The 23,922-nt window shown below is 37.9% G+C and overlaps 1 protein-coding gene across 1 annotated transcript in view; it reads left to right on the top strand.

The window, feature by feature from the left end:
* The window catches only part of lrrc1 (leucine rich repeat containing 1), a 41,180-nt gene extending 18,139 nt beyond the window's left edge, over positions 1 to 23,041 (top strand). Inside the window, exons 4-14 of the mRNA XM_079472825.1 lie at positions 2,029 to 2,118; positions 6,163 to 6,219; positions 6,314 to 6,377; positions 7,273 to 7,347; positions 9,049 to 9,193; positions 9,505 to 9,623; positions 10,047 to 10,130; positions 13,744 to 13,859; positions 17,009 to 17,181; positions 22,000 to 22,142; positions 22,739 to 23,041. Of these exons, the coding sequence (XP_079328951.1) occupies positions 2,029 to 2,118; positions 6,163 to 6,219; positions 6,314 to 6,377; positions 7,273 to 7,347; positions 9,049 to 9,193; positions 9,505 to 9,623; positions 10,047 to 10,130; positions 13,744 to 13,859; positions 17,009 to 17,181; positions 22,000 to 22,142; positions 22,739 to 22,897 (1,225 nt within the window). The 3' untranslated portion in view covers positions 22,898 to 23,041. The remainder of the gene's footprint in view (positions 1 to 2,028; positions 2,119 to 6,162; positions 6,220 to 6,313; positions 6,378 to 7,272; positions 7,348 to 9,048; positions 9,194 to 9,504; positions 9,624 to 10,046; positions 10,131 to 13,743; positions 13,860 to 17,008; positions 17,182 to 21,999; positions 22,143 to 22,738) is intronic.
* Positions 23,042 to 23,922: the final 881 nt, after the last annotated feature.

Below are 23,922 nucleotides of genomic sequence, written 5' to 3'. Positions count from 1 at the left end.
ACCGAAACATGACAAACACAAAACTGTCGTAGTGTGCACCTTTAAGGCAGGGCTCCATACTGCGACTTTATGGTTTTCGAGACAGCGTAAGCATTTTCTAAGTATTTGCGCATGTGCGACCTGCAAATACGGAATTTGATTGACAGAATTGATTCCTAGCTGCTGTTTTCGATTCCTGCTCCATTACCTATTTTACTTCAGAATTTTTTTATACATTTTAAAAAATCACAACATTGTTAATGCAATACAATTTTCTAAGCTGTCACACTTTACATTTATTAATTGTTTGTTTATATAACAAAAATCTTAACCAAATATGTCGATATTGTCCAGCAATTCCAACGTATTATTAATAATATCATTAATACTCAAATTTACTGGCTGTTTTCAAAAAATTAAGTGCAGGTCAAATTACTATTTTAAAAGATAATCCGCAGCGTACACAAAAATACTTGGAGTATAGATAGAGTAGACTGATCGATAATCAGTAAATTGTGTTAAAAATATGTAAGAATACTGTGCATATAAATACTGTTAAAGGCAAGTTGTGCAGACAGGTGTTGAAACCACAACCAATAGAAACCACGATTAATGTTAATGATTATTTGAAACCTCAACATCAAACTACAAACATCATGGCAAACATTGAACACCATAACTTACATGTCAGTGTCAATCACTCCCCCTTCACGTTGGTCCTGCATAAATATATTTGTTCTGTTGAACACAAAAATATTTTTGGAAGAATTTTAGCAATTGATATTTCTGTGACATCATTGACTACCATAGTTTTACAATTGTAGTCAAACTGTTTTCTTTTTAACAATTTAACAAATATTTTCTTTTGCTTATGCATCTGTGTGGCTAACTTTCAAACTGTGCAGCTTGTGTTGTGATGATTTGCCAGAATTTTTAAGTGCACAGCTCACACTTTATGGAACAGACAGCTCAGTTCATACTGTGTACTTTGTCCAGCTTAACTAAATAAATGTTTTATTGAGTGGCCAAGTAATGTACTCTATTCCCAATGTATCCTACATAACAAGCCTCGAATGTGATTTAGAAAAGATAAACAGGAGCAGTTCATCTCCACCAGCCCCAGAAAATGCCAACAACTAGTTTGTTGTTACAAACTCATACAGATTCACTCTTTGTTTGCGTTCCGTCTTGAATAGCTTTCTAAAATAGAAATAAGTCACTTAAATCATGTTACAAAAGAGTATTCCAAAGTTTCCCAGATGGTCTACTATTTCCGGTAGAAATTCGGAATGCAGAAAGAGCAAAAAATTAACTTTTAGAACATTTCCCACAACTCAAAGCAAAAGTAGGCTGTAGTTTAGTGCATTAATAAAATTAAATTATCTTACAAATTAAATTAGATGTTGCAATTTGCATCTTTTTTGTAAATCAGTTTCATCAGTTTCTTTGGCTATTTGTAAATGCAATGATTTACCTTATTATTTCCAGTAGATCTGTAATTGATATAGAAGATAATATCTATAATATCTTTATTTACTATTTTAATTTCTGTTTGGGTATTTTGCCTTTTCTGTTTTTTAAAGCGAGACCATCAAGTTGACATGCATATGAAATATTGAATGGCAAGCGAATTGTGGCAAGCATGATAATTTTTTTGCGAGTTTATCAGCGAGTGCGTTTACATGCACAGATTATGCTTAATAAGCTCATAACAAGTAATGTCATGGGAACGCGTAAAGCGGTTTTCTTTTATCCGGAAAAGCTCATAAACGACGTAGGCAAAACCCGCTCGGCAGAGATAGATTTTTGCCAATTACTCTATAATTAACCCTACGATTTCCTGAAAACGGGTTTCTTTTAGAAGCAGATTTTTGATAGATATCCGTTTATTTTGTGCATGTAAACGCATTCAGTGATAAAATGCAGGGTATTTTTGTTCATACCAGTCCATCAAAGCAAATGCATTATTGATGCTCAGACATGTTCTATTTTGTTTGTTTTGTCCTCTGTGTTTACAGTTTTTTTTCCTTGATATTTGTCCTTTTTTAGATTGCCAGAAAGCTTTCCGGAGTTACGGAATTTAACATGCCTTTCTGTCAATGACATTTCCTTGCAAGCACTCCCAGACAACATTGGAAAGTAAGTGCTTTATTCCTGATTTGTATCTTCAAAAGCATTTAAAGAGATACTCCACCCAAAAATGATTGGCCATGAATTACCCCCACCCCCCCCCCCCCAAGTTGTTGCAAACCCCTAAAAATGTCTTCTGTTTAACACAAAGATATTTGGATAAATGTTAGCAACTGACATTTCTTGGACTTCATTGACTACCAAAGAAAAATCTAAATAGCAGTCAAAGGTACCCTAGAAAAATCGAATTTTGTGTTGAAAATAACAAAACATTGATACAATAATGTTTCCTATGCAGTCAATGTTGTTCAAGAAATGTTAGTTGCTAAAATGTTTACAAATAACTTTCTCGGTGTTCAACAGAACAAAGAAATTTCCCATGTGAAAAATGATCTAGTGTACTTTAGTATTTACTACAGTAAACTTCTAAAACTCATAGACACTAGTGTTTGAGTCTTACCATAGTACATATTTAGGTATACTACAGTATTTGCTTGTACCCTAATCCTAGGTACTATCAAAAGTCCAGTTTTTTTTTATCTTAAGGACCATGATAGGTGAGGGCTATAGTAAGTAAATGCAACATATTATAAAACAATACTAAATGTGTAATTCTTAGTCATTGTAACACAATCAAATAAATCTTTTTTTATAACAAATCATTTAAACATTACAGTTCTAGAGTTATTCATATGCGTAACAGTAGTCGTGTAAGAGTCAAACCCAGCAGCTTTTTGCTAATACACAAAGTTCATATACAATGCAAAATCAATGCAAACAACATGCAAAACGCAGAGGGGCAGTAAGTCTGTTCATGTAAACATAAAATTAGAATTGTAAAGTTTAATTAATTTATTTAATATGACATATAGCAATTTATAGTCTGTTTAATATTTGACCTGTGTTTCGCTCTTCTTTATCTTAAATATGTGCTACAAAGTTTGAGCTACAAACTGTGCTCGCTGCTGCCCACTACCCATCTTGTGTCTGGCTGATGTGAATATTGTGTTTCTGCTGGTCTTAGTAGTGCAGTAAAACCACTTTTGCGGGGGAAATGTTAATACATATGTTGAGTTGAACCAGAACACAGTACTTTAGCACTCCAGTACATGGAGGCTGCCATATTGTTTTGTTTATACTTGTACTTGAAAAACTCTCAAAGTTTACGTTTTTAAAAACAACAGCGTTCTCGTCTCTGTTATTGGGAAAACACAGCCTTCAGAGTTTACACAATGACACATGCGTATTACTCGTTCAGTCTGTAGGAATGCACAAGTATTCTCAAAACAATAATGGTGTCCTCAATGCTGTATGTTTGTGCTGCTTGACATACTTATAAAAATCTTTCCGGCAAAAAATAGATTTACTGCACTACTATGACCAATGGAGACATATAATTTATATACACAAACTATAAACACGCCGACAAAGTGTCTTAAAAAAGCTTTTAGCTTAAAACAGGGTATGCTTATGTGCGCAGACAGGTAGTGCTTCTTTACCACGCAACATCGCCATCCACTGGCCTGGCATGCATAATTCAGCGGTTTTAATCGTTTCCTGGATCGCTGTAGATGCAGATTGTTTTGTTAAAGCTGCCTGAAAACATTAGCATTTTCAGTCCCTAAAATGTGTAAACGAACGGCCAATGGCGCTCTTGTGGTCTGTCTCTTGTTAAAATACATGAAAAATTCAGGCACAATTAATCTCGCATATTTTATTAGCATTTTATGGATCTGATAAATGTATTCATTTAAAATTGGATTAAAACTTAAGTGTATATATTTCATATTTAATTAATTTATTGGTTACTTTAGTTAATATTTATGCTAATTAATGTAATAACTATATATCACAGCGTTAAATGTTTTATTTTGTGGATGTGTTTTTGGAACTAAAACTGAAACACCCATACTTTTAAAGACATTCACGGTTCAGACAATTAGGGTTAGACATAACAATGGTGTTGCAGTGGGATATTTCTTATTACTCTACAACTTCATGATGAATTCCTGAAGAGATTTCCTGTATCTTGTCTATGGTTTAATCTGGGCGGGGGAGGTGGAATGACACTGCTACATTTAGTCATCATGAAATCAAACAGGAAAATTCTAAGTTCTAATTTCTAATGTGTTGCAGTGATTATTATAAATGATTTATCCGTGCATACAATTATTTTAAATTCATTTGCACTTGCAGTCTTTAATCAAAAACGTTAAACTCCTCTCCCAACAAGTCCCAACAGCTCTTCATTACATGACGTCAGCAACAAAAAAGAGATAAGACTATACTGACTGTCCAATGGCCAGGCATTTGTAGCCTGCCTCCATGCCCAACTTACAACAAACCAATAAAAAAAAATGAGAAAGGCAAAATAAAGCCCCGCCCTACATTAATTTTTCTAATTTCAGAAGCCGTTTCACTTGGATATACATCACAATACGGAAAAGTAGTCAATCGCAACTTCCGTTTCATAGTGACTTTAAAACTTATTTTTACAGATATCAATCACAAAAGTGATTTTATTTGCTGTAGCTATGTAACTCCCATACTCAAGACATACGTTTCTGTGTGAGACTGTTGGAAGTGCGCTGAACCAGTCCGCTCAGATTACATTTTCACCAGTTGGAAAAAAATAGCAGCATTTCCGCTCTAAATTTAGCCTTTGGTTTGACCGACTAAAGGCTCAGATAACCTCACTTTTTTCTCTCGCCTGTTTAATTGGTCTTTTGCCCTCTCACTGACATAACTTTCCCTTTAAAGCCGTGTTTAGGTTGATCTCAGGATGTGTGTATCAGCCGAGCGTCCATCCGTCACACGCTTCCCTTTATCAAAGTGGGTACATGAATCCGATTTTCTTGCAGAAAAAACTTCAGTTAAAAGTCAGTGAAATTTAGCAGCATCTAGCGTGAGGTTGTGAATTGCAACGAACTGCTCACTCCTCCCCCGGAGGCTGACAGAGGACTAAGATGTAGACACATTTTCGCTTCTTTGCTGAAGATGATAACTTCTTTACGAAATGCATTCTGTAGAGCAGTTTGTACATTTAGGGCTACTGTAGCAACATGACAAATTCTATGTAAAGGGACCCATGGACCACATAGAAATATCTAATTCCAAGGTAATACAACATAACGTGTTCATTATGTAAGGTCTTAATACACTTCTGAAGACATAGTTATTTATATCATAATGCGGTTCTGTCAATAGATCCTCCTAAATTGTACTCACTGGTCATTTACAATTTAATAGTCTTGAGGCAGCATCACTTGGGAATACATTTACGATGGACATTGTAATGCTTTGTGACATTGTAAAGCAATGGCTCCTTTTAACTTTTAGTAAATTGCATTGTGCATTTTAGGGAAAGAATAAGAAACTGCATTTACATTTAAGCAAATGCCTTTATTCAAAACGACTGTCAAATGAAGAAAAGCATGATCAGTTTATTACAAACATTAGCAGTATCAATGTACTTGATTTTCAAAGTGAACTGAATAAGTGAACAAAAGAAAAGTGTTTACTTTCTTAACATTTATGTATTTTGTTATCACCAGATTTCATTGCTTGTCGTGAACTTTGGGGAAACAGCCTGTTTTTGTTACTTTACCCATGATACTTCAATATGTAAATGACCTCTATTGTAATTGATGTGATGGTTTTACCTCGTGCTGGTTAAGACAGCCTTGCTTATTGTTTTCAGTTTTGTTTGGATTCATTTTGTAAATACACTGTGTGAATGGAAAAAAGTCATTAATTTAAACCCAGCAATTTTGTGCTTGTCATTTTTAACGTATTTAATGCATTTTAATGGCCGTTAAGTCTGTCATCCAGCAGTCTAGATTTGTATTGTCATTTTAACCATTCACAACCGAATTCACAATTCAGGGTTTGGTCATTAATTTCAGATGTTTCAGTTGAAGCGTTTTGGAAAATGTAAAAAATGTGTGAGTTTTTCATCATAACATTTTAGTAGTCCTAAACTATTGACCAATAGTCTAAATGTTTTCTTGTGTCCAATTTACTTATGTGCAATGTTTCCGTTTCTCCATCAAGCCTCTGTAACTTGGTATCACTGGAACTCAGAGAAAATTTACTGACCTATTTACCAGAGTAAGTGCGTTTTTTAATCCTTGCAATCTGTGTATTTTCTTTTTGTATGTAAATGAAATGCAAGTGAATGCTTCTTCTGTTTTGGTCCAATCAGGTCTTTTTCTCAGCTTCAGAAACTTGAAGAACTTGATGTAGGAAACAATGAACTATATACTTTGGTAGGTGTTGATATTTAAATTAAGGCTGTCAATAGCTATAGTAAAGAACTTGCTCTACATGGCATGAAATTACTGTTACAAAACAACATTGCTGTAACAAGAATTACATTTTGTTTTGCATTATGGTAATGAGATGTTATGCTACAAATGTCACAATGCAAAATCTCCTAATGGTGTTAAATTGCTTCATTGTCCTTATGCAAAACAGTATCGTGGGGATTTTTTTAAGGGGAATTGTGACCTGGATGTGTTTTGTGACATTCAGTCAGTAATTGAATCATTATTTTAGATGTAAGTTTAAATAAAGCAGTATGTGTTGAGTTTTAAAGTGCACATTTCCATGAATGTCACCGTTTGACAGAGGCAGGCTTGCAGGCTTAAAGGGATCCTCCACCCAAAAAACATATATTCATTTATTTGTTCTGTTGAACACAAAGAGATACTTTGGAATAATGTTAGCAACCAACAGTTCTGAAGCACAATTGACCGACATAGTAAGACATTTTTTTATTGTTTGGATCTGTTCAACACAAAAAAATATATTTTGAGGAATGTAGGAAAACAAACAGTTCTGGGGCACTTTTCACCTTTTTTCACCAATTTTTCCTATTATGTCAGTCAATTCTGCTTCAGAACTGTTGGTTGCTAACATTATTCCAAAATATCTCTCTTTGTGTTCAACCGAACAAAGACATGTATACATATTTGGAACAACTAGAGGGTACATAACAGAATAGTATTTTTTGGGTGGAGTATCCCTTTAAGACAGACTGCAATGTAATGTCAGTTCACGGATGTTTTGCTTCGTTGTACATTCTTTTGCGCGGCGATGCAACATTCACCTGCTGCATACTTGTTGTTCCATCTGAACTCTGTCAAACCTGTTTTCTTGCAGCCTAAGACAATCGGTTGTCTTGTTAGCCTGAAGGACCTCTGGCTGGACGGAAACCAGCTGTCTGAAATACCCCCGGTAAAGTATTTCGGCAATGTACTGATGATGTCATGTTCAGAAAGTCTGTCAGTAACATTTTCTTTATTTCTCATGTAGTCTAGACTGCATATCAGAGAGGGATGTCATCTTTTCAAAGTTATTTTATAAATTTTAGGCAATTATTCAAGCAATTTAAATTTAAATTTAAATTTAAATTTTCGTAAATATTTTTTGCAGTTTCATCAAAACCCCATTATGTTTATGATAAATATGGCAGAAATCACAGTAATGTCCCTAAAACAAAATATTAAAGTCTGATCAATAAACGTATGTTTCAATGCCATCTGTCACTGTTCCTGTAGCTCAGCTTGTATAGCAATGGCGTCAGATTAAAGATCCAATATAATGAGGGATGAGTGGCCCCAGTTATTTCCAATATATATATATATATATAACCATATTTTATCTAACCTTATGTATGCTAGAAAATAATTTGTAGGTCTGTCACCTAAAACTTTCACAGAATTTAAAATTAAAAAAGGAATTAAGCTAAACCCGAAGATGGACTGTCTTAAATCAGTAAAGGAATAAACTAAAAAAAAAAACATTACATGCCCGCCAGAATCAGGTCGTCTCCGAGTCATTTGGGACCGGATCTCTCACAAACTGTTTAGGTCCTCTTCCCGGTCCCGTCGCGTCAGGTATAACTAACCTGTCTTATACGGACCAATAAATGCTGGTCTAGTTGCAGCTCATGTGTTTGACGTAAGACACACAGTTGGGTCCATAAATATTTGGATGGAGGCACAGTTTTTGTTATTTTAGCTGTGTACGAAAATATATTCGAGTTACAGTTTTATAATGGATATTCTTTTAAAGTGCACACTCACAGCTTTATTTAGAGTGAATTCACATCCAGATTATCTGAAGGGTTTAGGATTTACAGTTCTTTAATATGTAACTCCCCATGCTTTCAAGGGACCAAAAACTGTTTTATTCACAGGTATGGTCGTTTCCTTAAATAATTGTCATTTTCAGTCTTTTGGTCTGCACAAGTTTTTCAAGTGCACCACATGACACCTACGGAGAACCTATGTTTAAACATCTGTCATCCTACTTTTAATATGCATGTCAAACATCAGTCAGCTTCTACATTAGTTCCATTTTATTTAAACTAGTGCTGTTGATCAAACAATCGCATTACACACTCTTTATTACTGACTTTGTATGATTTTACTCGCATAAAATGCCTAATTTGCATTTGGTGTGAACCCAGTGAATGTGCACTCTTTATTACTGACTTTGTATGTAATTTACTCGCACAAAATGCTTAATTTGCATTTGGTGTGAACCCAGTGAAGGTGCAGCTCTCAGAAAACGTAGACAAATTAAGATGTTAAGAACATTTTAAATGTTTAATTACGACTTTGAGCATTGTGATCGTGAGACGAGGGAAATGTATAAATCTTTTATGAAAATCTAAAATTCGTCCAAAATCCATATTTTTTTCCTGTAGCTCAAAATTGTCGTCATATTTATATTGTCAAAATTATTGTGACTAGCTGCTGCTCCACCAGTGTCATGTGGTACACTTGAAAAAACTTGTGCAGGCCAAAAGCTTGAAGAAAATGACACTACACCCAATCATTGCCTCAAACATTTATGCTACTCGACTGTCACCATATAAAACGCTTTTAACAATGATGTGGGATGTGTTTGCTTACATGTTTGTGTCTTCAGGAAATGGGGGGCATGAGAAGCCTTACGTGTCTGGATGTATCTGAAAACAAGTTATTGCATCTCCCGGAGGAGATGGGAAACCTCATTTCCCTCACTGACCTCCTGGTGTCCCAAAACCTCATTGACATCCTGCCAGAGAGCATAGGTCAGTGTTTAGCTTTTTTATAAACAGAATTTCTTTCTGCGTATGCGAGTGTCTTTATTTAGAGAAATAGGATAATGATTTGACAGAGAGTTAAAAGTAACAAAAGAAACAAGAAAGTCTTTGCATGTAGAATATCAAACAAAGCTTGTCAAGTTTATGGAAACATAACATAGTTTGTTTGACCTGTGGTTGACCTACTGACCTTGTAATTGTATGCTCTTGTTGCTTCATTGGTAGAAGAGCACAATTATGTAGTGTTATAAGTTATATTTTTCACAATAATCTTATTAATGTACATTTTCTCTCTTTAGGAAAATTAATACAACTTTCGATATTGAAAGCTGATCAAAACCGTTTAATCCAACTGCCAGAGAGCATAGGCAACTGTGAAAACCTCACTGAACTGGTGCTAACAGAAAACCAGCTGGTGGTAAGTTATCATGCCATTATTCATGTACCATCTGTCCGCCTGTTGTTTTCCTCAAGACACTCGTCATAGAATTGAGTACACTAAACAATTAGCAGAATAGGGTACAAAACAAAAAAACAAGTGTATTTTTTACAGACTGACCATGTAAGGTGCTTAATATATTAATAACCTTGTATATAAAATTAAAAATATAAAATACATTTTAGGTTAACGTGGAGGAAGTTTGGACCCTTGTTAAATACAGTTTAACCCTAAAATTCGTTTTTTTATTTCATAGCACATTTATTCAGAATTAATTAATAATGTAAAATAACATGAAACTTTAGTGTTTTCTAAAATTTTATGGTATTAACTTTGTATCACTGTTTTCTTTTTTCTTTGTTAAAGAGGTATTTATTGATGTGGGAATGTTTTTTTCCTTAGAACTTGCCCAGAAGTATTGGAAAACTAAAGAAACTATCCAACTTCAACTGTGATAGAAATCAACTAACATCTTTACCGAAAGAGGTATGCAAGAGCTTTTCTGATAATACTACTCACACAGTATATCCAGTTAAAGGCTACATTTCACAACTACATTTCACTGTGGTTACAATAGAAGAATAAAATACAAAACCATTTATTACCGATTAGCATTAAAAACCTTGCTAGCATTATCAGGAAATAAAAATAGAGAAAAAAAGATACGGATTGTCTTCGACAGTAAATGTTCATAATGTGCCTTTTTTCTTTTCTATCAGTTTTGATGGGATCGTATGTTTACTTTATATATGCTGTTTTTAGTAATTGTGTTCATACACTTTGGACTAGTTTTTCCAGATTCAGCTAGTTTACCCACACAGTTTTTAGGTGTAAATGTATTTAACAAACATTATTGTTAGATGCATGGTAAAAGATTTTTCTTTGGCTCAAGGAAAAAGTATTTTCTTACTAATAATTACAGAAGTCATGTGTTTGAAGCTATCATATGCTGAATTATACACCTTCTATACCCCCAAGCTTAGAACAACCTAGTCAGGCTTAATAAGCAACCACTCCAACAAGACATTATTGCTATCCATCACAGCCTCGCTTGGGCGGAATCTGAATCCCCTGTTCTGATTCTGTTAGACTTATCTGCAGCCTTTGGTACTGTAAATCATCAGATCCTACTAGCAACCCTATCATAGCTAGGTTAGGTATCACAGGTACTCATTTCCTCTGGTTTAAATCCTACTTCTCCAGTAGATCCATTAGGGTGAAATGTAAGGGCACGTTGTCCACAACTCACCACATGGTCACTGGTGTCTCTCAGGGCTCTGTGCTTGGACCACTCATCTTCTCCATCTACACAACATCCTGGAGACCTATCACACAGGGACATGGTTTCTCCTACCACTGTATGCTGATAACATCCAGATTTACTTCTCATTTCACCCAAATGATCCCATAGCACCAGAGCTTCTACTATTCCCTGCCCCCCCCCACGCCCTCTACAGCATGATCTCACTATTCAACTTTGCAATACAACCATTACTCCAACCAAAATAGCCAGGAATCTTGGAGTGAAGGACAACTGGTCATCAAAGACAATGCATTCATGTCCACTTGCATTATATAACATCTGGAAGATAAATTCCTACCTTATTGAGTATGCAGCACATCTTCTTGTCCAGGCTCTTGTAATCTCTAGGTGGGACTACTGCAATCCTCTCCTTGCTGGTCTTTCTGCAAAGGCAATCAAACCACACCAGCTGGTTCAGAACACAGCAGCACAGCTCATCTTTCAGAAGCCCAAAAAACCTCACGTGACTCCCCTCTTCATCTCTCTCCACTAACTACCGTTTGAAGCCAAGTCAATGATGCTTACTTACAGAACTATCCATGGCTCTTCCATACTTTCAGACCTTCCCATACTCTTACACCCCATCCAGAGCCTTGTGTTCAGCGAATGAGGATTGCCTTGTGATTCCTTCACATAAAGGGCACAAAAACTTTTTCACTACTCCTCGCTGGTGAAATAATCTTTCAAATGCACTCAGGTCAACCACTTCTCTCACGACATTCAAAAATTTTATTGAAACGTATCTTATCAGTGAGTTCTTGACTGGTAAATGTTGATTCCTCTTAAAAAACAAAAACTCTCTCTGAGAGCAACAGGTAAATGACCTGGTGGATAAAATGACAGGTGGATAAAAGTGTCTGCTAAATGTAAATGCATTAAAGGGGTCATATGGCACGAATACGTGTTTTTCTGTGTCTTTGGTGTGTTGTAATTTGCCCATGCATGTTTTAGACATGTAAAATTGCAAAAAGTTAAGTGTCAGAACAAAATATGCATTCTATCGAAAAGCGAATGCTCACCCAGACCTGACTGAAATGCCTGGTGTAACCACACCCCCACAAATCTACGTCAGTTCGTGGTATGATTCACCTAAAACCGCCCATATGGATACGCAAGTAAGGTGGGGTACCTGTTAGTACAATTGCTTTGGAACCTGATGTTACATTCACTATGCACTGGTCATCTGGCCAATCATAGCACACCTTGATTTTCAGAGCGATGAGCTTTGTAAAAATCTGCGTGTTTCAGAGAGGCGGAGCAAAGATGAGATACAAACATGCACGACATGTGGAAAAGTAGTGTGCTTCAATACGTTGACAATTAAAAAGACGTAATTAATTATAACTTACACTAATGTAGATAAATTATCTGCTCCCCAGCTGTGTCGAAGTGCAAGGTAAACTAAACGCCTTGGGCTGTTTTACGTAGAGGAGGGGCTGCTCAATATGTCCCATCTTGTTTCAGTGGAAATTGTCAAAGCTGCACATATTAAGGTACTTTATTGGGTCTTTAATGTTTTGGTTAGGAGACGGAATCGTGAGAATAGACCAATTATTAAAGCAAGATAATCCTTACACCTGCTAACCAGCAAATCCAGTTTAGAAAACCTTACCAAGTCCAGTGAAACTACACCTGACTGGCAAAAATCAGCCTAATGTTTATTAGCACACTTAGGGCTTTCTGCTCTGACCTGTCACATGACTGTGTGCTCTTACAAACAAACAGTTGTACTGTACTTGTGGGTATGACAGCAGCACTCGGGATAGACAAACACACATCTCACTGTTACTCTTCTGTGTCATCTTTAGTGCTCCTATAAACAGAGTTATTATCATTTTTATTTTGTTTTATTCATGGTTTCAGTAAGCTTTTATTAATTTTTTTATTTTTGTTTATTATTATTAAAACTTATTTCAGTTTATTTTTGAGGCAACATTTAAATTTTTTCATTTTGTTTAAGTTTCTCAATAATTTTTAGGTCAATATTTGATGTGATTTTTGTAATGAACGGGAACGTTTTCAAAGTTCTAATTTTAGTAAACTAAATAACCTTGCCTCAAAGTGTCTTACACTGTAGAGAAACGATCCTGTCTTGTTCTGGAAGGGCTTTTTCTCCACAACAGATTTGGGGAATGTCATTGTAACATTTTAAACAGATTCTTTGTGTATAAGCGAAGCTGATGCCCTTCTCTCCGCTGTTACCACCATGATCTCACACAGCAGCTTAGATTGTTTCATCACCAGACAGAGGACCACGTTAGACGAACATTTGCATCACTTGTGCACAGTGTTTCAGGCAACTGTAGACAACAACAGTAGGAAACTGCTGATGGCCTAATGCCTACCAGTTGGTACATCCCAAGCTGACAGTCGACTGTCGGTCAGGTCATGAGCATCGTCTGACTTAGTTTTCTGATTGGGTGTTTTCGGCAGGTTTACATCATGCCACAAGTGTATACTAGCATTTTTTGTAATGTTCTGATTGAGTAGTTGGACCTGGAAATGGTATATGACTTTCCATGTATGGTGGTGTGACATCAGGCTTAACGTCGTGTATAAAAATAGTTGCAATTCCTTAACTCAATTATAAAACTCAGTTACTCAATTTGCAATGATTTGTGGTAGTGGGTGGTCACGGCTGAGTGCTCAATAAATATTTCAACGTATCAATAATATTTTGTATTTTTCCTGAATGAAATTACAGTGATACACATTTTTTACTCCGTGTTGAACTTGACTTATTATTACAAGCATTGTGTACTGAGCCATCTGATGTTTTCCACTTGTTGCTTTTAGATTGGAGGCTGCAGCAGTCTGAATGTTCTTTGTGTGCGAGAGAACCGTCTAACACGCATCCCTCCAGAGATCTCGCAGGCCACAGAACTGCACGTACTTGATGTTTCTGGAAACAGGTTTGTCAGAACAAAGTGAACTCAGCAGGTTCTGTCTATAGGGCTTGACGTATACTGTAGGTAGCACACCAGTCATCAAACATTTATTTGACTTTCAGGGCTTAGCAGTAAAGTTTTACTTTAAATATCTTTGTGGGGCTAGTGCTGGACGGTATACCGGTTAATAACGAATACCGGTGCGTATTTTGGTTATTATATACATCTTATATACATTATTACATTATTATCGGTGTATATAGCTAAAACAATGTGCGGAACGCGGCGCAGTGCGAAAACTGTTTCAGCGGGGTCCCTTTTCACTGTTGCACTATGGCCAGCCATTCAAACAGAATGCGTCTTTGTATGTCGCGGCACTACTGTATCATAATTTTTCTATATAAACATGTGCTAAACGGACTCGTTTAGATTTTCGCATGCGTCTCGCGCATGAGGGGTAACGTTACCTATTCAGTTATGTTAAACTCACTCTCGAGCAAACATCTTCAAAAAGCGAGCGTGTTCCCCTCATACCTGCTCAATATAAGCTAATAACAGGATTTGTTTCTAGTTTTAACAGTTTCTCTGTATGCTATGATGAGGATTGACAGCAAGATGCGATCGATTTTTTTTCTCACAAATGAAGCCATTGTGACACAGCAGACATCACATACATTTTTTAATGGTAAAATTGTTACTATTTTGTATTAAACTATTCAGACACTTGGTATTAATTTTCGAGTGGGTGCACTTTCTCTTGAAGTTGAGAGCACCTGTGCTACCCATAGATTAAATAATGTATAAAATGTGATTAAAAAAAACTTCATGTACCGGAAACCGGTAAAAAGCTGGAAAATATTGTTATATAAAATTAGGGTCATACCACCCAGCACTATGTGGGGCACTGTCAGTTACCACATAATTCAAATTCAACCCATTCCTCAGTTTGTCAAAGCACCAAAGCTGCATTCACTCTTTTATATCTTTTATTTACCCTCTTGTCATTCAAAAATCTGTATATTACTCTTTCTTCTGTGGAACACAAAAGACAATATTTCGATAAATGTCAAGTTAACTTTATTTATATAGCGCTTTTTTAAATTTTCATTGTTACAAAGCAGCTGTAAAAGAAACGTATAAACCTATATGTTTTGCTTTTATTCAATGTAAGCAAAATCAAAAAAGGTGAAAACACAGATGACAAACACACACACACCGATTCAAACACACCCACACGCACCAACAGACACGCACACAGACAGATGCGCAGACACACACAGACACAGACACACATGCACAGGGGCCATCACCAAGAACCACACACCCAAGATAAGGAGAGAGAGGCACAGGTCAGATATTAAACAGACTATAAATTCCTATATGCTGTGTTAATAAAATAAAACTAAAGCAGCCCCCTGGCCAGGCAAACAGTTTGTAAACTGTGGCGAGGAACCCAAAACTCCATTGGACAAAAAAAAACTCTGAGGGAAACCAGGCCCAACCAGGGATTCCAGTTCCCCTCTGGCAAAAGCTGCAGCCTCTGCACAAGCTCAACAGTGTTTACACAACAAGGCAAAATAAAATAATAAAGGTAAATTATAGATTTAAGATTATCATTAATTATCTAATAGCAGTTGAAATTTTGTAGTGAAGAGTTGTCAAGTCGCCGCGTCCTTTTTCCAGCTCTATCATCTCAGATCTTGTCAGGTCAGACAGAGTGTGTCTGCCTCCTGGACAGTGAAGGGAAGACTTGTTCCCAAGTTTAGGTGCCAGATAGGAAAAGGATCTTCCACCTGCACTTGATTTTGAAGTTCCAGGTATTACCAACTGACCTGAAGTCTGAGAGCGTAGTGCGTGTGAAGGACTGTAATACACGAGAAGTTCACTCCAGTATTAAGGAGCTAAACCATGTAGGGATTTATAGGTAATAAGCAAGATTTTTAAGTTAATGCAATGCTTTTTAGATAACCAGTGCAAAGTTGACAGAACCGGGCTAATTTTACAGTTGTTGACGACATTGTTCTCACATGACAGATTACTATTGAATAAAACGCAAAGATTATTTGCTGACAATGAGGGTTTCATGGAACATCCATCAATAGTTTAGTATTCTTGGTTGTTTCGAATGGCGTTTTTCGGTCCAATAAGTAACATTTCTGTTTTGTCCGAGTTCAGTAATAAAAGTTGTTACTCATTCAGTTTTTATATCGACTATGCATATATATATATATATAGCTAACTAACAGTTTAAATTATTTTTAAATCATCTTTTTATTGAGTAAACTTTGAGAACCCCTGTCCTTGAGGTAACATGTATAATGCGAAGAGCATAGGCCCTAATACTGAGCCCTGTGGTACACCGTACGGGACTTGCGATTTGCCCGACACATCATTGTTTTTTGCTACACATTGAAAACCGTCAGATAAATAAGATTTAAACCATTTCAAAGCTATTCCTTTAATGCCGAAGCCATTTTCAAGTTTATGTAGGAGTGTGCTGTGGTCAATGATGTCGAATGCAGCACTAAGGTCAAGCAACGAAAATGTCTCAAAGGTTTTGTGTCCGTAGTTCGTAGACCCAGTGTTGTTTGATTACCAACATTCATCAAAATTCCATATATTGTGTTCTGAAGGTCATGCAGGTTTGAAATGACAGGAGGGGAGTGAACGATGACAGAGTAAAGTTTCCCTTTAATGCCTTTAAAAGTCTACGTTTTGTGTTGTATAACTTTACTACTTTACATTGTAGAAAAGTGTAAGTACTTCAGTGTCACATGATAATATATAATATCTTAATATAAAATAAAATATTTACAAAATGGTGAGGGGTGAACTCACTTCTGTGAGATAAGGTAGGGTCATGAATAAAGCTTGGATGCGGGCCCTCAATCCCCCGGGCCCAAAGGCACCTGCATACCCAGACGCTACGCCACTGCATTAAACATAAGGTGTAATAACAAACAAAAGTGCTTTTACAAAAACACAAGCTTCACAATTTAGCTTTTCTGCATTTCTTCCCCAAGATGTCTATTGGAAAATGCATTACTGAAATTGTGATTTGAATTGGTTGTTTAGATTAGGAATCTAAAGAATTCGATGTGCTAGCTGTGAGCTTGCAAAAATTCAGGAGAGGCAGAAAGGCATGTGGTAAATTATCTTGTGCTACTCTGTAGGCTCCAGTGCCTGCCCATGAGCTTGACTACTCTACGACTCAAAGCTCTCTGGCTGTCAGAGAATCAGTCTCAACCTCTGCTCACGTTCCAGACAGACGTGGACCCTGAATCTGGAGAGAAGGTGCTCACCTGTGTACTGTTGCCTCAGCAACCTTGTGAATCAGAAAATCAAGGTAAAGGAATTTTACTTGAATACTTTTACTTCTGTATGTTATCCATGTACTAGAAGGTTCATGCTAAAGGGGCCATGTCATGAAATTAGTTATCCACTATTTATAAAAATACTGACTATAGTGCAACTGTTCGGTGAAAGAAACCGAACCATCTAAATGGACTTACAGCGACAGTTTCTGTCATTCACCATCGAGCTTCCAAATCTGTGAAAATGTCTTTGTTCTGATGAACATAGAGATGTAACCAAACAGTTGTTCACCTTCAGAATGAAAATTATTCTGTCATCAATTTCACGCCCTCTTGTCATTTCAAACCTGACTTTCTACATCTGCAGAACACCAAAGAAAATATTTTGAAAAATGTTGGTCACAGCACAACCCCCCATGATCTTCTATCGTAACCAATGCAAGTGAATGGGGGACTGTTAACAACATTCTTCAAAATATATTCCTTTTTTGTTTTTTGGAAGAAAAACATACAGGTTTGAAATGACAAATGATGACAGAATTTTCATATTGAAAGTGAACTTCCCCTTTAAGGACCATAGTAGGAAAGATTACAATGGTAGTCAAAAGTTTCCCCGAACTGTTTGGTTACAAGCATTCTTCCAAATATCTTTCTCTCTGTTCAGCAGAACAAAGAAATACAGATTTGAAACAGCATAAGGGTGAGTAAATCAAGACAGAATTTACATTTTTGGGTGAACTGTTCCTTTAAGGGTCAAAATAAAACGCTAGCATTTATAATATAGCCCTGGTAAATCAACATAAAAATTATACTTTTCTTTTGTATGTTTAATTTTGGTACTTGAGGATAGTAACAGGCATGGGTGCAGTATTCTGATAAAACCCTCTGTCACTTCACTTTCCGCTCTGCTTAAACTAGCCCCTGTCCTGCAGGGTCTGCATCTGGGTTTGACACACCCATGCAATTAGATCTTTGTGATGTGCTTAAGAAAGGAATGTATAGGCAGTCTAGCATGGCACGTTTAGAAAGGACCCAATATCTGTGAGCTTTCCCTGACCTCCTTCCACACTCATGTGCTGTGTTTGTACTCTTAGTGGATTGGACAGCTAAAGAGGCTTATCTCCAATCAGCCTTACTCTGCTTCAGCTGTTACATTTTCTCCTGCATCCATATCTTATTCAATCTAAAGGCTCTATCTAAAGGCTCTAATTTTGTGGAGTCTTTTATCATGATATAACCAGAGGTTAATTTAATAAATGTAAAAAAATGCTCTGTTGTTTTAAAAATTACAAAGAAAACTACAGGCAGGGAGCTTTCATTTTAAAAGGCACTGCACTTCTCGTAATGAATGATGTATGTGAGAGACCTGTTGAGGTCAGGTCACTGCTGGATGGGAGGGAGGAGGGAAGGATTGTTTCGCTGTAAGCCTGTGACTAAGACTGGATTTAACATGATCTCAGAGCCCTCATGTACTTACATCTTATATAGACTCCTCAACATGCTTTTTGAACAAAAACAGATCCGCTGTATTTTTTTCTTCTTTGCTTTGTGGTCACATATAAATGTCCATTATATACATGTTTAATATTTTTTATCATTATGCGCCCCTGATTTGTAGCATGTACTTTAGGGCTGTGCAATTAATCGCAATCGCAAAAAATTGCGATTTGAGCACATGCGATTTCTAAACCGCACAAAGCTGCGATTTTATTAATTAATTTATAACTCAGAATACTAAAACTTGTGTTGTGCGCATGTTTAAGATGTTAACCTATCAGAGCTCACTCTGCGAACTGTGCAAAATACGAAAAAAGCTGAGAGGGACAAGAACAGAATAGGCGAACGGGAGGAATCGATATAAAATATGGATGCAGGTCAGAATAAAAATGATTTGCTTTTAAAAAGAAATTCAACATCAGTCCTATGGGAGTATTTTGGATTTAGGAGAGAAGATGTGTCAGAGAGCAAGGTAATCTGCAAGACCTGTGAAATGATTATTGCAACGAAACGTGGCAATACAACAAAACTGTTCCAACACTTAAAACAGCGGCACAAAAAACTATATGATCAATGCATGTCAACAAAGTCTGTCGAACCTAACAAAAGCACACACCAAATCCAGGCTGAACAAGTATCCATCGTTGAAGCATTTGCAGGCGTAACGCCTTATGAGAAAAACTCGAAGCACATTTGCAAAAACATGATGCCTGCGTACATCGTCAGTAAAGACGGTTTCCGAAGATAAATAAAAAACACTCGACAAAATATACCAGCTGCCCTCGCGCACTCATTTCACACGAGTTGTTATTCCCGAAATGTATGAGCAGAAGTGGTTTTAGGCACGGGCGAACCGGGCAATTGCCCGGGCGGAATTCTTTCATGTCACATGGGGGGCGGCACCGGCACGAGCAGTAAAAGAAAATTCTGGAGCGTTTTGAACAAGCGTTAAGCACGAGTGATTTACATGTTAAGTCAATGCAAAGACACGAAATCCTACTTGCGGTGCGATTCGCGCGAAAGAGGTGAATTGAGCGTTTGCGTTTTCCGCGCGAAAATCTCAACATTTGCTAATCAGGAGCTTGCTCTAGTAGTGCCGTGATTATTTACATTTACATTTAGTCATTTAGCAGACGCTTTTATCCAAAGCGACTTACAAAGAGTTCGGGGAGCAATAAGCGATAGCCTATGTCATACAAAGAGCATATACAAAGTTACTAGTTTCAACAAAAGCTAGACCACTACCTCTTGAGAGAACATTTTTTTATTTTTATTTGTCTGTCAGGTTATCGCCGAAGATGTGCGTTATTTAGAAGAAATTATTATGATTTAGCGAGCGGCAGAAGAACTCTTCAGTGGCAAGGCACCGGGGGTGGATGAGATTCGCCCTGAGTACCTCAAGTCTCTGGATGTTGTGGGGCTGTCTTGGCTGACACGCCTCTGCAGCATCGCGTGGCGGTCGGGGACAGTGCCTCTGGGATGGCAGACCGGGGTGGTGGTCCCTCTTTTTAAGAAGGGGGACCGGAGGGTGTGTTCCAACTACAGGGGGATCACACTTCTCAGCCTTCCCGGGAAAGTCTATGCCAGGGTACTGGAGAGGAGAATACGGCCGATAGTAGAACCTCGGATTCAGGAGGAACAGTGTGGTTTTCGTCCAGGCCGTGGAACGCTGGACCAGCTCTACACCCTCTACAGGGTGCTGGAGGGTTCATGGGAGTTTGCTCAACCAATCCACATGTGTTTTGTGGATTTGGAGAAGGCATTCGACTGTGTCCCTCGTGGCATCCTGTGGAGGGTGCTTCGGGAGTATGGGGTCTGTGGTCCTTTACTAAGGGCTGTCAGGTCCCTGTACGGCCGAAGCAGGAGCTTGGTTCGCATTGCCGGCAGTAAGTCGGACTTGTTCCCAGTGCATGTCGGACTCCGGCAGGGCTGCCCTTTGTCACCGGTTCTGTTCGTAATTTTTATGGACAGAATTTCTAGGCGCAGCCAGGGGCCGGAGGGTGTCAGGTTTGGGGACCACACGATCTCGTCTCTGCTATTTGCGGATGATGTTGTCGTGTTGGCCCCTTCAAACCAGGACCTTCAGCATGCACTGGGACGGTTTACAGCAGAGTGTGAAGCGGCTGGCATGAAAATCAGTACCTCCAAATCCGAGGCCATGGTCCTCAGTCGGAAAAGGGTGGCTTGCCCACTTCAGGTTGGTGGAGAGTTCCTTCCTCAAGTGGAGGAGTTTAAGTATCTCGGGGTCTTGTTCACGAGTGAGGGAAGGATGGAACGGGAGATTGACAGACGGATCGGTGCAGCTTCTGCAGTAATGCGGTCGATGTACCGGTCCGTCGTGGTGAAGAAAGAGCTGAGCCGCAAGGCGAAGCTCTCAATTTACCGGTCAATCTATGTTCCTACTCTCACCTATGGTCATGAGCTTTGGGTCATGACCGAAAGGACAAGATCCCGGATACAGGCGGCTGAAATGAGCTTCCTCCGCAGGGTGGCTGGGCGATCCCTTAGAGATAGGGTGAGAAGCTCGGTCACCCGGGAGGAGCTCGGAGTAGAGCCGCTGCTCCTCCACATCGAGAGGGGTCAGCTGAGGTGGCTTGGGCATCTGTTACGGATGCCTACTGGGCGCCTTCCCCGGAAGACCTAGGACACGCTGGTGGGACTATGTCTCCCGGCTGGCCTGGGAACGCCTCGGTGTCCCCCCGGAAGAGCTGGAGGAAGTGTCTAGGGTGAGGGATGTCTGGGCATCTCTGCTTAGACTGCTGCCCCCGCGACCCGGCCCCGGATAAGCGGAAGAAAATGAATGAATGAATGAATGAGCGGCAGAAGCCCCTCCCATGATGCGAATTCAATTAGTGGGCTAAAGTCAGTCACACACCACCTCGACTTTCTTCCAAATATCGCACATTTTATCCATAATGCAATGAATACAGGCCTATAGTTCCTGCACATTTTTGTTTTTCTGAATTGTGTGAAATGGCTGATAAAAAATAAGTAATACAAAACGATTATGGCCGTGACTCGTTTCCTGAGTGACAGTGTTAATACTATGTTATTCCTCTGTGGGATGTTTTGTTATGCACTTCTGGTACATTTAGAATGTCACATGCTTGAAAAGTAAAACAATTACCAAAATCGCAAATAAAATCGCAATTGCAATATTGCTTATAAAAATCGCAATGTGATTATTTTTTCCATATTGCACAGCCCTAATGTACTTAGATAAATATGAAATACAGCATATACAATTTTGACTTGAGAATAAGTCATGACTATTCTTTTGTTAAAACTGGAGCGGCGATTCATATTAATGTTATTAATTATTAAATATATATGTATTTTTCTGTCTGGTTTAGATAACCTGACCCGCTTTGGTGCTCTGGAGAGTCTGCTGGAGAATGACGTGTTGGAGGACACGTGGGACGACAAAGCTGCAAACAGAATGAGCACCATCCGTTTTGTTGAAGATGATAATGATGAAGATGATGATGATGATGAGGTGAGGAGGAAAACGGCTCTTCATATCGTTTCCTTCTGCAGAATGTTGTTTTAAATGCTGTTCGCATTCCTGAAACGTTTTAATTTTGCTTGTGTTAAAGTGTTACAATTTGTGATCGATCACGAAGGGCAATTCATTCAATGATTTAATGCGTATCTCATGATTAGAAAGGATTGGACTCTTGTAGTTTGTATCCCAGGTGTGTTTGTTTTCATGATAACATCAAAAGAAGTGACCAAAAGTTTTCTGGAGGGCATATTTGTGGAATATTTGTTTTCAATATTTTCTCAGGTTAGATGAAACCATCAAAATATGAGGTAAAAAATAGAGAATGGTATTTTATTAATTAGAGAAAGTGAAAATGTCAGTTTTTCAAAGTTGGAAAGCACGTGGGACAGTATCACAGTCCAATACATGCTATCTCATATGCAACTACAACTAAAAGTTGGTATATGTTGGCAAATGCATAACTTTATAATTTTTGGTAAATAGAATGGTTGCATGCTCTTTCAAACATAGCTGTTGTCTCACTGGACTCTCGTGGAAACTAAAGACAAATTGGCTTAAATTAACAAGTGTCCTTTTCTTGTTCTCAGAGAACACTGTTGCGTAGGGCCACCCCCCACCCTGGCGAGCTAAAGAACATGAAGAAGGTGGCTGAGACCATCTGTAAGGACCTGAATGCTGCCAAAAGCCTGGATTCCAACAAAAACGAGGTCAATAATGCTGTGGACCGAGTGACTACATCTGTGTGACTGCTTTAACTCCAAGGTGTCTCTTACCCAATGTCTTCTCCTCAAAAGCCCCCCTGCAGAGTCATTCCTCACTGCCCCTGTTTACAATCTCAGGGGTGACCACCCTTATACTCTCCTGGGACCACCAGAGCCCTTTGTTCAGCCCTGCTAACTTCATCTGCTCTTGCCCCGTGTCAGGGACAAGCCACCAGTCCAGGTGCCTTCTTTTTTAAAGACATTCACAGCAATAATCTGCACAGGAATCCACATTTTGACTTGTAAAACTTTTCAAATCCAGTGCTTTTTATTAGTTTTTCTTTGATACGCAACGTACGTAGTCGCACTACGAGTCTTATCATAAATCTGTCAGAATCGTTATTTTATATATATATATATATATATATATATATATATATATATATATATATATATATATATATTGATCGATTTTTTGTAAACACTGGTTTTTTTCTCTTTCTTGAATTGGTGATGTATAGAGCCCAGGCCTTTTTTAGACCTACTGATTTTTAAAGTTATTGTATTTTTGCTTGTGAATATGGATACTTTTATACATATGGCAGCTCAGGTGGTGTAAATTAAAAAAATATGTGTAGCCAATTTCTGAATCAATGATCTTCCTTAATCCTGTTGCTAGGATTTTTTCAAAAGCATTTGAACAAAGTGGCGCATTTTATTTTCATATACAGAATATAAAGGGGCTTTGAATTTATTATTTTTCTTTTTAACCAACACAGATTTTATTACCTGTAAACATGTTTTGTACTATAAGTAAATTAGGGCTAATATGGCTCAGGACTGTGATCTGAAACACTCCAGCATTGTTATGGAGTAGGGCGAACGTGTCCAACAGACCTGCACTGTGCTTTCAGCTGCATTTTATATGTTCTTCAAGCTTTGTAAAACCGGTACACTAACACTTATGTCATTTAAGGTAACAGGTGTTATTAATAGCTGTAGCTTTGGTTTAGGTGAGCAGTTCCCCCCCGCCATGTGCCAGAATGCACTTTTACAAACATTGCTTATCA

This window comes from Barbatula barbatula (genome assembly GCF_947034865.1).
Source record: "Barbatula barbatula genome assembly, chromosome: 14".
NCBI lineage: Eukaryota > Metazoa > Chordata > Actinopteri > Cypriniformes > Nemacheilidae > Barbatula > Barbatula barbatula.
This window is presented reverse-complemented; position numbering and strand designations above follow the sequence as displayed.